This window comes from Neoarius graeffei, chromosome 11, assembly GCF_027579695.1.
Source record: "Neoarius graeffei isolate fNeoGra1 chromosome 11, fNeoGra1.pri, whole genome shotgun sequence".
Taxonomy (NCBI): Eukaryota; Metazoa; Chordata; class Actinopteri; order Siluriformes; family Ariidae; genus Neoarius; species Neoarius graeffei.
In genome coordinates, this window is record NC_083579.1 from 55,456,047 (window position 1) to 55,473,661 (window position 17,615).

General features: G+C 42.7%; 1 protein-coding gene across 2 annotated transcripts in view; it reads left to right on the plus strand.

Moving 5' to 3' along the window:
- Positions 1-17,615, plus strand: part of LOC132894436 (basal body-orientation factor 1-like) — a 52,604-nt gene that overhangs the window by 33,375 nt on the left and 1,614 nt on the right. The window contains exons 5-12 of one of the 2 annotated variants that reach the window (XM_060934252.1): positions 1,785-1,928; positions 5,112-5,192; positions 5,328-5,398; positions 7,449-7,593; positions 11,120-11,472; positions 11,830-11,970; positions 13,446-13,550; positions 14,951-15,016. In XM_060934252.1, coding sequence (XP_060790235.1) covers positions 1,785-1,928; positions 5,112-5,192; positions 5,328-5,398; positions 7,449-7,593; positions 11,120-11,472; positions 11,830-11,970; positions 13,446-13,550; positions 14,951-15,016 — 1,106 coding nt within the window. The remainder of the gene's footprint in view (positions 1-1,784; positions 1,929-5,111; positions 5,193-5,327; positions 5,399-7,448; positions 7,594-11,119; positions 11,473-11,829; positions 11,971-13,445; positions 13,551-14,950; positions 15,017-17,615) is intronic. The other variant, XM_060934253.1, reaches the window with a different exon arrangement.

Sequence of the window (17,615 nt, forward strand, 5' to 3'; positions counted from 1 at the left end):
TCCCAGTTAACTATGGGTGAGAGGTGGGGTACACCCTGGACAAGTCACCAGATCATCACAGGGCTGACACATTGAGACAAACGACCATTCACACTCACATTCACACCTACGGTCAATTTAGAGCCACCAATTAACCTAACCTGCATGTCTTTGGACTGTGGGGGAAACCGGAGCACCCGGAGGAAACCCACGCAGACACGGGGAGAACATGCAAACTCCGCACAGAAAGGTCTCCATCGGCCACTGGGCTCGAACCCAGAACCTTCTTGCTGTGAGGCGACAGTGATAACCACTACACCACCATGCCACCACTCTTTTTTGATCTCATCTCATCTCATTATCTCTAGCCGCTTTATCCTGTTCTACAGGGTCGCAGGCAAGCTGGAGCCTATCCCAGCTGACTACGGGCGAAAGGCGGGGTACACCCTGGACAAGTCGCCAGGTCATCACAGGGCTGACACATAGACACAGACAACCATTCACACTCACATTCACACCTACGGTCAATTTAGAGTCACCAGTTTACCTAACCTGCATGTCTTTGGACTGTGGGGGAAACCGGAGCACCCGGAGGAAACCCACGCAGACACAGGGAGAACGTGCAAACTCCGCACAGAAAGGTCTCCATCGGCCACTGGGCTCGAACCCAGAACCTTCTTGCTGTGAGGCGACAGTGATAACCACTACACCACCATGCCACCACTCTTTTTTGATATTCAAATTAATATTCAAAATCTAATTTTCCAAATCAAAATTAGGTAACTGCAAAATATATCTGTTATTGTGTTCAGTTCTGTGATTCTCATTGATATTTTAACGTAATGATGATCATAAATACTAGTGTAGACTATACACTACTTATCAGAACTAAGTAACTGTAAACATGAGTGTCAACAACAAAAGTGCATCTGTATTTTGAAACCGGATTATTCAGTGAATAAATAAGAACTCACCAAGATTGAGATTGAATTTACAGAGCAGATAAATTACATTACAGGTATTTAGCAGATGCTCTTATCCAGAGCAGCATACAACATACCCAGAGAAGCCTGGGGAGCAGTTAGATGATCTGAACACAATAACTGATATATTTTGCAGTTACCTAATTTTGAGCCTAGTGCTCAAAGGCACTTCAGCCATTCCTGCTGGTCCCGGGAATCGAACCAGCGACCTTTTGGTCCCAAAGCTGCTTCTCTAAATCAATGTTATTCATGAGCTTTGTGCTGTATTGTTTACTGGTGTGTACTATTTATGATATGAATAGAAGGTCATATTGTTGTTTCATAACACCTGTCCATTTTAGTTTTCCCACACTGTCATTGTTGTCCCTGCGGCAAGTTATAAATGCTTTACAACAAACGCCTAGCAGAGTCATTGTTGAGCAATACTGAAATCGAAGTCATTTGTAACCAGCATGCGGTCCATCCAAAACAAGAGGCAAAAGGTCAGACTGCTGAATTGAAACAGTTGGCTTTGCCTGGATACAGTGATCCCTGAATAGCACCAGTTGCTGCTGTTTTTCCGGTGGGCAGCTTAGAATGTTCTTCTCTGGTCTGCATGGAATGGCCAAAGGCCATCCAAACATTCTAATCCTTACACCAGTGGTTGTAGGCCTGCCGTCCCACACTGAAACTGTACATACAAGTGTTTCTCAGAAAACTGACCATCCCTCTATTTCTAGCTCTGCAACTGCCAATTTTTTTTTTAAAAAGACAAGAAGGCCATCCCTGTTATCATGATTGCTGGGTTGCTAACCACTCATTCATTTTGATTGGCTGTTGCAGGTTGCAGAGTATACGCTGAAGATTAATGAGATGGAAGAAAAGTTTCAGAAGAGATCTAGAGATTTTTCCATGATTCAAGGGGAACTCAAGACCATCAAGGAGTTTCGCAAAAAGAAAGCGCATATGGAACAAGAGTTGATTGCTGTACTGTAACAATACATAGGAATTACATACATACAATTCTGTCTTGAACTAATGGTTGAACAAATCAGTGAATACACAATAGGCAAAAGACATCTAGCAAATGGAGAATGTCATCAAGAGGCATCAAAAAGAAACCTTCACACGGAACACATTAAATATGTTTAGTTTACAGAAATACAGTCTATTTGTAATGTGCTTAGAGATCCTGGTGCTAATTTGTTGGCTGATGCTGTTTGTTCACTGTTCCTGTGAGAAGTGAGCTGTTGTCTGATGCTCTCCTGTCACAGGGAGTAATGCAATTACAATTGCATTTCGTAGGATAACAAAATTTCAAACATAAGAGCTTATGGTAAGGTTTTACGGTTAGCTTCTATAAACAAAAGCACTCCTTTTCTCACTCAGCATTTTTCAGCATCATTCAATGTCATATTAATAAAATCCAACATTGAAATAGTGGAGACAGAAACTGTAATGAGGCTACACAACTCTGAGCTTTACCAGAAACTTGACTTCCCTTGTCACCAAAATGACAACTGAGATGACACTGACACTGTTATTAGTATGAAAGCTGAAGCTTTGTAAGCTTACCTGTTTAAGCAGACTTTAAAGATTTTCAGATGTGGCAGCTAGCCAAACTAAAGGAATAAGTCACTGCTGCATTAGGTAAAGATGAAACAATGATTACATTTCACCAATGCCATTTTAACAGGTAGACAAATGGCACTGTGGGTAATGTAGGAAACTGTTAACCAAAGAGGAAACAGAACATTATGGAGGTGAAAGAAGTTTAAACTAAAAAAAAAAGTCGACTAAGAGCTTAATTAGAAAATAAATCCTGGATGTTATTGAAGATGATATGTTAAATATAAAGACTATTATTCTATCCACATTCACTGGATATAAGCTGATTAGCTGCTCTACTACTAGGCTATCAGCTCGTATACCGTGAGTCAAAGTCCCTTCCTATGCCGTGTGGCGCATAGGGCGGCGCTGATCTCCGTTTCCGTAGCCCTCGGCCTCTCGCCTATTACATAGCTAGGGTTACAGTGGGGGGGCTAGTCCTCTGGTAATCACAAGAGTTTGACTCCCCACTCGCATCTGTATTGCAGCGTGCCTTGCCAGATGGCAGTAGGTACCCTTTTTATGATGGTCTTTGGTATGACCTGACCGTGAGTAGAATTTGCGCTCTCCCAATTGAGAGGCGGACACACTAACCACTAGGCCAACTCGGGGTCACTAGGCCAACTCGCGGTATACCGTGAGTAGAGAAAAACAAAATGGCGGAGTGTATTGCTGAACCAACTAAGGATGAAATAAAAACTCTACTCGAAAACAACCCCACCCACCCAAAAAAAAAAAAGAAACAAATTATGGAATAAAAGTAGTTCATGGTAAGAACATATCTTTTATTTTTCAAGAATTATTATAGCATTTTCCACAAATTGTTACTGTCATTTCGTCGGTTTCTTAAGCAGAAATGATTTTATTGGACATTTTGTATAAAGTTTTTATTTATCGAATTTGCAAAAAATTAAAATAAACATGCTCCGTTTCTCAAAACCCAGTGAATGTGGATAGAATAAAACAATTATTCCACTCAATCTCATCGTACGTGGCTTATTGAGGTATTTCACCTGACGTCACAGGGCCACGTGACGCCCCGGTGTCCACCATTTTGGACGGCAAGCTAGCTAATGTCAACAACAGTAGCTGGTATGTTACTGTAGCAATGTTTACGTTCAGTCATTTGGATGACTGTTAAAACCTTTCAGTCTCAAGTTTTTCCTTTACTGGATTTACTAGTTTACTGAGCTAGCGCGCGCTGGCTCCCGGCTTGGCCGGCTAGCGCGCGCTGGCTCCCGGCTTGGCCGGCTAGCGCGCGCTGGCTCCCGGCTTGGCCGGCTAGCGCGCGCTGGCTCCCGGCTTGGCCGGCTAGCGCGCGATGGCTCCCGGCTTGGCCGGCTAGCGCGCGATGGCTCCCGGCTTGGCCGGCTAGCGCGCGATGGCTCCCGGCTTGGCCGGCTAGCGCGCGATGGCTCCCGGCTTGGCCGGCTAGCGCGCGATGGCTCCCGGCTTGGCCGGCTAGCGCGCGATGGCTCCCGGCTTGGCCGGCTAGCGCGCTAGTTCAGTAAACTAGTATATCCAGTAAAGGAAAAATTTGAGACTGAAAGGTTTTAACAGTCATCCAAATGACTGAACGTAAACATTGCTACAGTAACATATCAGCTATGATGTTGTTGACATTAGCTAGTGCTAACAGCTAGTTGCTAATACACTGCTACAACTACACCGACCCTAATAATACAGTTCTTGGTCATTGCCTGGTAACAGCAAATTTATAACGGGCTATGTCTCAACAGACTAAGAAGTTATTTCAATGACATTTAATAACATTTTGTTTATCCTGAGGACCGAAAGTAAATGAAAATGTGAACAAACCTTAGCTGTAATCAGATGGCGACCACCGGCTCCAGGGACGACCCGCTGATGTAGGCATGTTACCCAGCCTGACACAAAATATTTGTAGGCATCCAAACTCTTATACGCTTTCAGATCAATACCTGTGTATGGTGAGGGGTTTTTAATGACATAGGTATACAGATCATGTGGGCCGAAGTCAGGTAAAGACGAGGGCTTCGTGTACTTCCGTACGTCAGTGAACAATCCTGGTGGAAGCAGGTAAACTTCGTTCTCTAAGCCTGCTAACCTCAATTTTTGCAAATACCTCTCCCTCTGCTCGCCCTGTAAATGCCCTACGTCGCTGGATAGTGAAGGTGTTTTCTGCATCTCGCTCCTTTTTCTTTTATGTTTTTCGTTTGTCGCCTTCCTCGCATTCAAACTGATTCGAGCCGTGACGTCCAAAATGGCAGCATCACATGACTTGGTCACGTGAGTGAAATACCTCAATAGCCAACTCAGCGCTATGCGCCTCACTGGCTATCAGCTCATGTACGACTCGATTTCGTGGAATAATTGTTAAACTATTCATTCAGGGTAGATTTTCCTTTAAGTGGTTTTTGTCAAGAAGAAAAACATGCTTAAACATTCTCATATTTCTGAAGTATTTTAATAACTATTTCTGAAAATCATTAGCATCACTTAAAGGACTTAATAACAATTGTTGTAAATAATGCTCATTTAATGGATTAATTAATCATTGACGTTTTCTATTATATTTTCTAGATGAAAGAAAGCATGTATATTGCTGACCGTGAACACAAGGAGAGTCTTGCAAGAATGGAGCATAAATTTTTCCTTGAAAAGGTATACATCTTAGAGCTGCTGAAAATATCATTGTCTGTGTGCAGAGATTCAAAAAGGGAGACTCGAAGAAGATCTATGCATTTAAAAACAGGACAAAGAATTGGAACAATCACTTGTTTATCCTCTTCCATCTAGGTCTGTTTAGAAAAGGAAGCGGAGCAGAGAATTGCCCAGCTAGCAGAGAAAGCACACAATGAGGCAATTGTGTGAGTGTATTCTCTGTGCATCCTCCCCTCCTCCACTTACAGGATAGTTTACTCTTCAAACAGCACCATCATACAAAGAGAGAAAATATATAACGTTTGTAGAAAAACAAGGTTATTATCATGACCACACCAAACTTTTCCTCCTGGAGATAGTATATATCACCTAAGCCAGTGATTATATCTTCTGTTCTGCAAACAGCGTGTATGAATGTGTTCATGTCAGAACATGTGTGTGTATGTACAAGTGTAATTCTTATCACCACAGCAAAAGCCTTGTGTTAGTTTTGCTTGATTAGTTTACCAAAGTCATGGCTGCAAACCTTCTAATATCTTGCTTCTAGATGTGGTATTGTGGTTGTGAGTCTCTCTGCCAAGGAGTTTCCTTTTTAGGCCATTTTCAGACCAAAGGACAATCCTGCACCTGCTTCAATCCACCAAGAATTTGAGGTCAACCAAATTAAATTAGATGAGTCATGGCTGAAAGAGAACAAGTCTTAGTGGTTCAGCAATACTGTATATCATCTGGTCACTTCTTTGACACCTTTTTGGATCAGTATATGCTCGTGTTCTACAGAAGACAATAGCATTTTGAGACTGTTTAAGAGAGGGCAGTCTTAAACATGCACTATATAAGTTTGGCCATAAGTTTGTGGATACCGGACCATCACACATTGGACCTTCTCTAAACTGTTGTCACAAAATTAGAAGCAAACAATTGTATGGAATGCCTTTGTAACATTATAATTTCCCTTCGCTGAAACTAAGGGGTCCAAACATGTTCCGGCATGACAATGCCCCTGTGCTCAAAGTGAGGCCCATGAAGACATCCTCTGCATGGACACGATCGTGGCAGATATCCAAAGACCACATCCATGGATGCTATTGTTTGCCCACAACATTCTGCTCTCAGAGGAAGAGCACCAAGCCCTCAAGCTCCTCACACAGCAATGGAAGACTCGGGTGGATGAGTATGGATTGCAGCTGAACATCAAGAAAACAGAGTACATGGAATATGGCCCACAGACTGATGATGCTCTTCGAGTTGATGGACAAGATAAAATAACCCAATTCAAGTACCTCAGCTCGGTCATCTGTTCTGATGATGACTCCTTTCCAGACACCTGAACGCAAGTCAGTGGCACCTGGATGAAATGGCACCAGGTTACTGGAGTCCTATGTGACTCCAGTGACTAAGAAGCACAAACAGGTGCTCCATTTTCTGGAAATGGAGATGCTGCGATGGTCACTCAGTCAGCCACAATTTGACCATGCCATGAATAAAGATGTGCCAAAAACTGTGGGAATGGACCCATCACTGAGATGATATGCAAAGCACACCACCAACGTTACAACCATATAGCCCTGAACAGTGATCAGTCAGTGGTGAACAGTGACAGTACTACGTCTAGAGTAAATCCACCAAGAAAAGGGCCTCATGGAAGACTAAAGAAATGACTGACTCAGAGACAACATGCAAGAAGCCAAAGTCATCCCTGAAGATGCCCTGGACAGGAACAAGGATCAACATGCTGGAAAGCAGACCCTGGGCCAATGAGGCATTTAGCAGACACTCTTATCCAGAGTGACACACAACATACCCAGCACAGCCTGGGGAGCAGATGGGGGTTAGATGCCTTGCTCAAGGGCACTTCAGCTATTCCTGCTGGTCCAGGGAATCAAACTGGTGACCTTTTGGTCCCAAAGTTGCTTCTCTAACCATTAGGCCATGGCTTCCCCCATCTCTCACAAGACCTCTTGTGGCTGTGGGCACATCCTCAATGCCACACTCCAATATACTGGAAAGCCTTCCCAGAAGAGAGGAGGCTATTATAAAAGCAAACAGGCAACTAAATCTTGAATGGAATATTCAAAAACTCATATGGTTGGGATGGTTAGGTGTTTACAAACATTTGGCCATATAGTTTCACTGCTAATTTTTGTAATAGGGTTATGTACAGTTTGCAAGCTGGTAAAGCATTTTCATATCCCCTGTACTGTCATGGAGGTTAACCTCAGGTCTGCTCTTTTCTGTCCTGATCAATTCCAACAGGCAACTGGATAATGTGTCCCACTCAGTGTTTATGGAGAATGTGCGTTTGAATGAGGCACTTGGATATCACTTGAAAGAGACAGAAGAGCTGAAAAGGAGCAATAAGGCCCTGACAGAGAAGAATGCTTCTCTTATCCTGGATAAGGTACAACCATTACAGAGGTCTGCCTCTGGCACTACATCACTGTTCAAACCACACACTGTTTTCTCCTGTCTTAATAAAGCATGCAATATTGAACTCTAATAAATATTTAGCTCCTCAACCTATGTTTCCTCCCAATAATAAATCTAGAAAAAGCACACACTGAACAGACAAACATGCAGTTTCCTATGTGGGGGATCCCCAGCCCAACCTCTCAATGACAACTCTGTGTGCAATTTATGATGCCAGACCACCATCTTCTTATTTTAGATAATGGGGTTATTTGACAGCTTGTGAGGACTGGAGACCTTTCCAGTGTCATCAGAGACATTTATGCTCTCAAAATGTAATTAATGTAACAACTGTATATATAGCAAGTCACTGAAGTCACTTATTCAGTAAGGCGTGATTACGAGAACCTAAATAAGACACTGGAGAAGGCTTTTCCAAGCCAAAAATGACATACATCAAAGCAGAAAATAATGAGTGGTCAAATTAAATTTTTAGTCATGTTCTTATTGTGGTAGTTCCTGATCTTTGGTAGCTATGCTTGCACATAGTATTTCCCCCCTCTGTTTGTTTGCACTGGACTGTATGTTTGACTTTGCTTGTGGTGGCTCTTTCTCCTCACCTCCACTCGAGGAGCCAGTCTCCTGTCTCGCTGTGGCCTGGCGCTCTGCACACTTTCCATGACCCCAGTCCAAACACACACACACACACCACTCTCAGTGTTCCCTCTGGGTTGCAATTAACTAATGACTCCATCATACACACACACACCTACTTGATTTTCACACATATACACCAACTGGATATATTATACTGTATTACATATTACACTGTATATATTGTACCATCATAGAGCACTTTATTATGAACACCTGTAGACCTACTCATTCATGCAATTATCTAATCAGCCGATCATATGACAACAGTGTAATGCATAAAATCATGCAGAAATGGGCCAGCAGCTCCAGGTAATGTTTAAATCAACCATCAGAATGGGGATAAAATGTGATCTTAGTGATTTTGGCCATGGCATGGGTGTTGGTGCGAGACAGGCTGGTCCTTATGCTTATGTATTTCTCTAACTGCTGATCTCCTGGGGTCTTCATACGCAACAGTCTCTAGAGTTGTGGTGCAATAAAGAAAAAAAACATCCAGTGAGTGGCAGTTCTGTGGTCAGAAACACCTTACTGATTAGAGAGGTCAACGGAGAATGGCCAGGCAGGTTCAAGCTGGCAGAAAGGCTACAGTAACTCAAATAACCACTCTGTACAATTTTGGTGAGCAGAAAAGCATCTCAGAATGTACCACACATCAAACCTTGAGACAGATGGGCTACAACAACAGAAGACCACATCAGGTTCCACTTCTGTCAGCCAAGAACAGAAAGCTGAGGCTCCGGTGGGCACAGGCTCACCAAAACTGGACAGCTGAAAACTGAAAAACATAGTGAAAAAATGTTATGCACCAATAGCATGTATTCATTGACCCACCCTGTCTCATATCAACAGTCCAAACTGGTAGAGGTGGTGTAATGGTGTTGGGCACACTTTGAGCACATTAATACCAATAAATCATTGCTTGAATGCCATAGCCTATTGGAGTATTGTTGATGACCATGTGCATGGCCACAATTTATCTACCTTATGGCCACTTGGGTTGGATTTTCAACCACTCTAGTCAAGCACTGGCAGTGTGCTTAGAGTCGTTGTCCTGCTGTTAGGTGAAACTCCACCCAGTCTCAAGTTTCTTGCATATTGCTGGGTTTCATGTGATGTCACATCCGCCTCATTAGTTATTCAGAACTCTACCTGGTGGTCTACCAAAGCTCACTTGACAAAGCGTTTGTACGGAGAAGGTGCATTGCTCGCATGAAAAATGCCTTATGCTTGCATTGTTTTAGGTTGTTCAAATCGATCAAACCGTCTCATCTCATCTCATTATCTCTAGCCGCTTTATCCTGTTCTACAGGGTCGCAGGCAAGCTGGAGCCTATCCCAGCTGACTACGGGCGAAAGGCGGGGTACACCCTGGACAAGTCGCCAGGTCATCACAGGGCTGACACATAGACACAGACAACCATTCACACTCACATTCACACCTATGGTCAATTTAGAGTCACCAGTTAACCTAACCTGCATGTCTTTGGACTGTGGGGGAAACCGGAGCACCCGGAGGAAACCCACGCGGACATGGGGAGAACATGCAAACTCCACACAGAAAGGCCCTCGCCGGCCACGGGGCTCGAACCCGGACCTTCTTGCTGTGAGGCGACAGCGCTAACCACTACACCACCGTGCCGCCCGATCAAACCGTGAAACTGATAAAAGTTTCTTCAGGGTTCCCCATGAACTAATAAAAAAGGGTGAACGAACACAGGATTTCACAAAAAGATGTCGAGAAAGGTGGCTTTTGAACCTCTCACTGAAATCGAAGGGAGCCGAGTCGAAGCATGCTAGAGTTTGCAGTGATCACTTGGTGAAAGGTTTGTATCTCCCTCTCAGCTATGTCCTTAGTGTTTTCCAAGTACTTTTCTTGCTATGTGTCATTATTTTACAGTACTTTTTTTAGTCGCAAAGCGCTAAAGTCCCCAGCTGTTTCTTTGTTTACTCCTCACAAAGTCCATATGCATGAAAGTCGCGACAAAATTTTTACCCAGCCATACAGTTACAATGCGCCGTGATCACTTTTCTGTCTTGTTTAACTAAGATCCAGGTCTTTAAAGGGGTTTCTGATGATCTTTGTGAATGATTTACCTGAGAGATAAGAGCCAACACAAATGAGAATCAAGCGTACTGTTGTTCGTTTACACTTCAACTTGCAGTGCTTCGTTGTAAAGACACGAACGAAAAGCTTAAAAAAAAAAAACATACTTACACGGGCAAAAACAATACAGGATGCATTCGGCAGCAACTTGATACCGAGGTCCTTTACCCAGCCACATACAAAAAAGTTGTGAGCCTCCATACTCTTTCACGCTTTCATCTGTTTTGCGGTGTAGAGGGATGTCTGCAACACCAGATAGTTTAAGACGTCTGGGAACTTGACTGAAGGGTAGTTTTCGAAATCGTATGACGAATCCTTCTTTCCCAGACTGTAGGGGTCAATTCCATTGCACATAACAATCTTCTGAATATATCTGAAGTGAGCAGTGGCTTCTAGATTACGAGCATACTCTGATAAGTTATCGCTAGTCGTTTGCACTACGGCAGCTGTTTAGACCACCAGCTATTTCACTTCCGGTAAAACTGCTAAGAAAAGTCATGTGACTGAAACCCAATAAGTGGAACAGGCATTCTTCTGGGGTTGCTCTGTGTTGGGGTCTTTTCATCTTGCCCTCAAACCTGACCAGTCTGAGTCCCTACCAATGAAAAAAAAATTATCCTCACAACATGATGATCAACACCAAACATAGCACTTTGTGCCAGTGCCAAAGAACTTTTTTCTATAAATTTACTCAGTCTACAGTTAACATACCTTTTAATAAAAACTCAGAATGGGATTTTGACCCCCTGTCCTGACAGGAGACCAACAAGCTAATGATGACAGACAGTGTGGCTCAGCTTGCAGCCCAACGGAACGAGATCTCTGAACTAAGGGCCAAAGTAGCAACTTTGGAGCAGAAGCTGGCCCTCATGATAACTGCGTGTCAGAAGGAGAAGGCGGTCATGCAGGAGCGAGCTGTAGTCAGTACTCAAGCTGGCCAGGTGGAACTAGAGAAGCTGCAAAAACTGCTCACCATGCGTGAACGTGAGATGAGCCGAGTGAAGCGGCTTGCACGCAACATTGTAGAACAGCGCACCCAACTTGAGCTTTTCTTCCATGAGGCTCTGGCTCAAGTTAAGCAGGAGATCATAACCAGCCAGATCCAATACAGGTACACTCAACACATGCAGACACCATAAATTAATTACATACACTGAATGCAGGCTTGTTCTAAACAGATCATGGCGAATCATTAAATTAGTAAGGCTTGGTTGAAAAGATTATATTAGAGTTAAAATAGCAACTGAATAAAATGGGGCCCAATATCATATAGTTAATTATGATGAATCATAAATGCTATTTTTATACAAACTGACCAGATTGATCAGAAAGTAATCCTACTACTAACAAAACTAATTATAAATCAAATTTAGATCATAAATTAATGCTTAAACCAAGATGGAATTAGATATGCAAATCTGTTTTAGACTTTTGATTCAGGATATGCTCACTGAGCTTATGTATAAAGACAGGAAGCAATGGAGGCTTATCAGAAACGGATGAGCGAAGCACGGTCAAGGAGGAAGGAGTACCCTCACATACGCACCTTTAACAAAGCTCCACACAGCACCAACAATGTTTACACTGATCTGGAAGAGGCTGAAAGGTGGTGAGTTGGAACAGATCACTGCATAAGAATGGCTTTGCGCCACAGTAATCGCTCAGTAGGTTGCATCAGTCCTGGATTTTGTTTTTAACCGAGTATTTCAAAACCTTGTTAAATCATTTGAATGTTAAACCAAATTGGGCTGAGTCAGGGCATGGTGTCGTACCAACCAAAGAATGCACCAAGTTGCCAGCTTAGTGGTAGTGCACGCTAATCTTCTTTGGATGTTATTTGCATGGTTGTGGCCGATATGTTTGCTTGCACAATTCATGCCATTCTGATCTACAAGCTGCTGCCATCCATGTGATTAGCAATCCCTGGTAATTCTGTTGTTCATACAATTCCCAGTAAACCTTTAAAATGGTTGCATGTAAAAAACCCAGAATGGCAGCTGTTTAAAAAAATACCAAAATTGCCATACCTAGCATGAGCAATTAAGCCATGTTGTGTCTTTAAGAACACTCAACTGAATGCTAAATGATTTTAGAAAAGCTAATCTGCCCAAAGTACATGATGTACTATATTGCCTAAAGTTTGTTGACACCTGACCATCACATCCATATATGCTTGTTCAACATCCCATTCTAGATTCAGTCCCCCTTTGTTGTTATAATAACTTCCACTCTTCTGGGAAGGCTTTCCACTAGACTTTGTAGGAATTTGTCCATTCAGCCTCAAGAGCATTAGTGAGGTCAAGCACTGATGTCGACCAAGAAGGCCTGTGGTGCAGTGGGCACTCCAGTTCACCCCAAAGGTGTGCAGTGGAGTTCAGGTCAAGGTTATGTATAGGCTACTCACAAGTGTCCACTCCAACCTTGGCAAACCACATCAACATGGGCATTGTCATGCTAGAACAGGTTTGGGCCCCTTAGTTCTATCCATCCATCCATTATCTGTAGCCGCTTATCCTGGTCTACAGGGTCGCAGGCAAGCTGTCCCAGCTGACTATGGGCGAGAGGCAGGGACAAGTCGCCAGGTTATCGCAGGGCTAACACACAGAGACAAACAACCATTCACACTCACCTTCACACCTATGGTCAATTTAGAGCCACGAGTTAACCTAACCTGCATGTCTTTAGACTGCGGGGGAAACCGGAGCACTCGGAAGAAACCCATGCAGACACGCGGAGAACATGCAAACTCCGCACAGAAAGGCCCTCGTCGGCCACTGGGCTCGAACCCAGGACCTTCTTGCTGTGAGGCGACAGTGCTAACCACTACACCACCCTCCCTTAGTTCCAGTGAAGGGAAATTGTAATTCTACAGCATACAAAGACATTATAGACAATTGTGTGCTTCCAATTTTGTGACAAGAGTTTCAGCAAGACCCACAAGAGTGTGATTGTCAGGTGTCCACAAATTTTTGGCCATAGTGTACAACTCTTTGGAATGAACAAATTTATGGGAAGGTCTATGGTGTATCTAATACACTGGAAACTCTTTGTCCATACAGCAGTACTAACAAGCTGTTTTTTCAGGAACAGCCTGCAAAGCTCAAAAGTGGACATTTCTGATCTGACCTGGGAACAGAAGGAGCGAGTGCTGCGGCTGCTCTTTGCTAAAATGAATGGTCTGAAAACAAGGTCAAGATTTTTGAACATCTCATCTCATCTCATCTCATTATCTCTAGCTGCTTTATCCTGTTCTACAGGGTCGCAGGCAAGCTGGAGCCTATCCCAGCTGACTACGGGCGAAAGGCGGGGTACACCCTGGACAAGTTGCCAGGTCATCACAGGGCTGACACATAGACACCCATTCACACCTACGGTCAATTTAGAGTCACCAGTTAACCTAACCTGCATGTCTTTGGACTGTGGGGGAAACCGGAGCACCCGGAGGAAACCCACGCGGACACGGGGAGAACATGCAAACTCCGCACAGAAAGGCCCTCACCGGCCACGGGGCTCGAACCCGGACCTTCTTGCTGTGAGGCGACAGCGCTAACCACTACACCACCGTGCCGCCCATTTTTGAACATTTTACATCATAAATTAGTCTATAAATTCAAGCACATTTAAGTCATAGACACAGAATGTATATGTTTGGGAATAATATAGTATTTAAAATTAGCCAGTGGCTATGAATATAGATATGTAGGCTTCATGGGAGCTGCCTTCCAAAGTAATGCAGCTCATCTTCCAATTTGAACTACTAAAAGCACAAATAATAAATAGCTTTCAATGTTTCTAGTACAAGTAGAGCAGCTAAACCAGCAGTAATTAACCGCAAGCCATCTTCTCATCATACTGCTATTCAACTGTCTGCACTACAGCAGAAAAATCCCAAGGCACAGTGAAGTTTCCGTTCACAATCGCTGCAAAAAAAATTATGCCTTTAAATGTAGCCACATGTGCCCAATTTTCTCATTTCCACTTCTCCCATTTCAATTTATGACCCATAACCACTGATCTGGAATTACTGTTAAAATATCCCCCAAAACAAAAACAGTGTCATCAAGCCTGTTATTTCAGTTTCACACTAAAGACTGAACAGTATAGAGCTTGCTTGTGCAGTAGAGAGAGGAAGAATGAGGGTTGTGGGGTAAAAATAAGGATGTAGTGACCACAGAAGCATGTCTTTGGTAGAAGGCATCTGGATCCAGAGCTCTTCTACACACCCAGCAGCTTGTTTAGCACAATTGAATCACTTGTGGTTCTCTGAAGACAGTTACAAACATCTTATTCAAGAGAAGAAGATACAGAAGATAGGCAGGGTTGACATGAACTTTAGTGTAGGTGATGGATGGATGGATGGAATTAGGACTGGTATGTTTATGTTTACTCTGAGAGGAATGTGTGTTCATTTTGTGTTGTTGATGTATTCATATGTACCCAGTGGCTTGACTTGTGTAACCTCAAGTAACCCTTAATGGTGAAATGGTGCATGACTCAAGTGCAACAGCTGTCATCTCCTTAAGTTTTTTTTTTTTTAATTTCCTTTCATCTAATTAAAAATCATTGTATTTTATTTTGTGCTCCTGCAGGAGAGCAGTGCAGCTTCCAACTCTGTCACCGTCCTCTGAGAGGAACCAGAATGACCGCAAACCTGAGTATGAACAGCCTTTTACTGTTTTTTACAGAATTATAAAGCCTTTGGAGTTATTTAGTACTAAGCCTGCACGTTTACCAGAATGAAACAAGGTCAACTGTGAGCTACTACTCACTTACATATCCCCCCGCTCTCGCTTATATCAGAATGCAAGCAATCGAAGGAATAGGACACTTATTATGAATGTTGACTTCAACAAATAATTAACCCTGAAACAAGTAAGTAAAGAGCAGTGTCTCTCCCCGGGGATTTCAAATAGCATCCTGGTAAGTGGTCATTTTGAAATTGCATTTGGCTTCTTGAAATAGCGTCAAAATCCACACTATTGGTTTCGTAAATACATTCAGTTGGTAAACAGGAAGTCGATGTAGGACAGGCCTGAAAACGGTATACATGGTATAGAACCTCAAGCTGAAGTTTGGTACCAAGTGACTATGATGTGTGGTTGCTGAGAGAAAGGGCGTTTCAGATGGACGGCGATACAGACGGACAGAGGTAAACCAGTATACCCCCCTCCTTTGGCGCAGGGATATAATAATGAAAAGAAAGTGACTGGGGTGCACACAAAGTGTCTACACTGCTTTTGCTTCTTGGAATTAAAGGGTCATTTCCTCTTAGTATTTCAAATGCTTAAGAAGTGAATGTAGCATTTATGTAACAAAAAACTTAAAACGAAATATTCCACTAAAATGTAGGAAGCTGTTAATGAGACTGATTAGTACTTGCACCCACACAAGCTCAACTCTTGCCCCGGACATCCACACTGTCCTAGTTTATATTATCTGACCAAATGACTAATCTACATACAGTGGTGCTTTAAAGTTTGTGAACCCTTTAGAATTTTCTATATTTCTGTGTAAATATGACCTAAAACATGACCAGATTTTCACACAAGTCCTAAAAGTAGATAAAGAGAACCCAGTTAAACAAATGAGACAAAAACATTATACTTGGTCATTTATTTATTGAGGAAAATTCTCTAATATTACATATCTGTGAGTGGCAAAAGTATGTGAACCTTTGCTTTCAGTATCTGGTGTGACCCCCTTGTGCAGCAATAACTGCAACTAAATGTTTCCGGTAACTGTTGATCAGTCCTGCACACCGACTTGGAGGAATTTTAGCCCATTCCTCCGTACAGAACAGCTTCAACTCTGGGATGTTGGTGGGTTTCCTCACATGAACTACTCACTTCAGGTCCTTCCACAACATTTCGATTGGATTAAGGTCAGGACTTTGACTTGGCCATTCCAAAACATTAACTTTATTCTTCTTTAACCATTCTTTGGTAGAACAACTTGTGTGCTTAGGGTTGTTGTCTTGCTGCATGACCCACCTTCTCTTGAGATTCAGTTCATAGACAGATGTCCTGACATTTTCCTTTAGAATTCGCTGGTATAATTCAGAATTCATTGTTCCATCAATGATGGCAAGCCGTCCTGGCCCAGGTGCAAAACAGGCCCAAACCATGATACTACCACCACCATGTTTCACAGATGGGATAAGGTTCTTATGCTGGAATGCAGTGTTTTCCTTTCTCCAAACATAACGCTTCTCATTTAAACCAAAAAGTTCTATTTTGGTCTCACCTGTCCACAAAACATTTTTCCAATAGCCTTCTGGCTTGTCCATGTGATCTTTAGCAAATTGCAGACAAGCAGAAATGTTCTTTTTGGAGAGCAGTGGATTTCTCCTTGCGACCCCGCCATGCACACCATTGTTGTTCAGTGTTCTCCTGATGGTGGACTCATTAACATTAGCCAATGTGAGAGAGGCCTTCAGTTGATTAGAAGTTACCCTGGGGTCCTTTGTGACCTCGCTGACTATTACACGCCTTGCTCTTGGAGTGATCTTTGTTGGTCGACCACTCCTGGGGAGGGTAACAATGGTCTTGAATTTCCTCCATGTGTACACAATCTGTGTGACTGTGGATTGGTGGAGTCCAAACTCTTTAGAGATGGTTTTGTAACCTTTTCCAGCCTGAGGAGCATCAACAACGCTTTTTCTGAGGTCCTCAGAAATCTCCTTTGTTCGTGCCATGATACACTTCCACAAACATATGTTGTGAAGATCAGACTTTGATAGATCCCTGTTCTTTAAATAAAACAGGGTGCCCACTCACACCTGATTGTCATTCCATTGATTGAAAACACCTGACTCTAATTTCACCTTCAAATTAACTGCTAATCCTAGAGGTTCACATACTTTTGCCACTCACAGATATGTAATATTGGATCATTTTCCTCAATAAATAAATGACCAAGTATAATTATTTTGGCTCATTTGTTTAACTGCGTTCTCTTTATCTACTTTTAGGACTTGTGTGAAAATCTGATGATGTTGTAGGTCATATTTATGCAGAAATATAGAAAATTCTAAAGGGTTCACAAACTTTCAAGCACCACTGTAGCCTTGATATTCTAGGTCAATATCCAGTCTTCCTGAAAAGCAAGGCATTGTTTGATATACATTAAAAATATCTTGAAAAATATTTGGATTTCATTTTGATGCAATCCTAAATAAAGCTTACAAGAGTGTTTCATTCCCCCCCTTCCAATGTTGTACAACACCCTGCCCTTTCTCTTGGTCTTTTCACACAG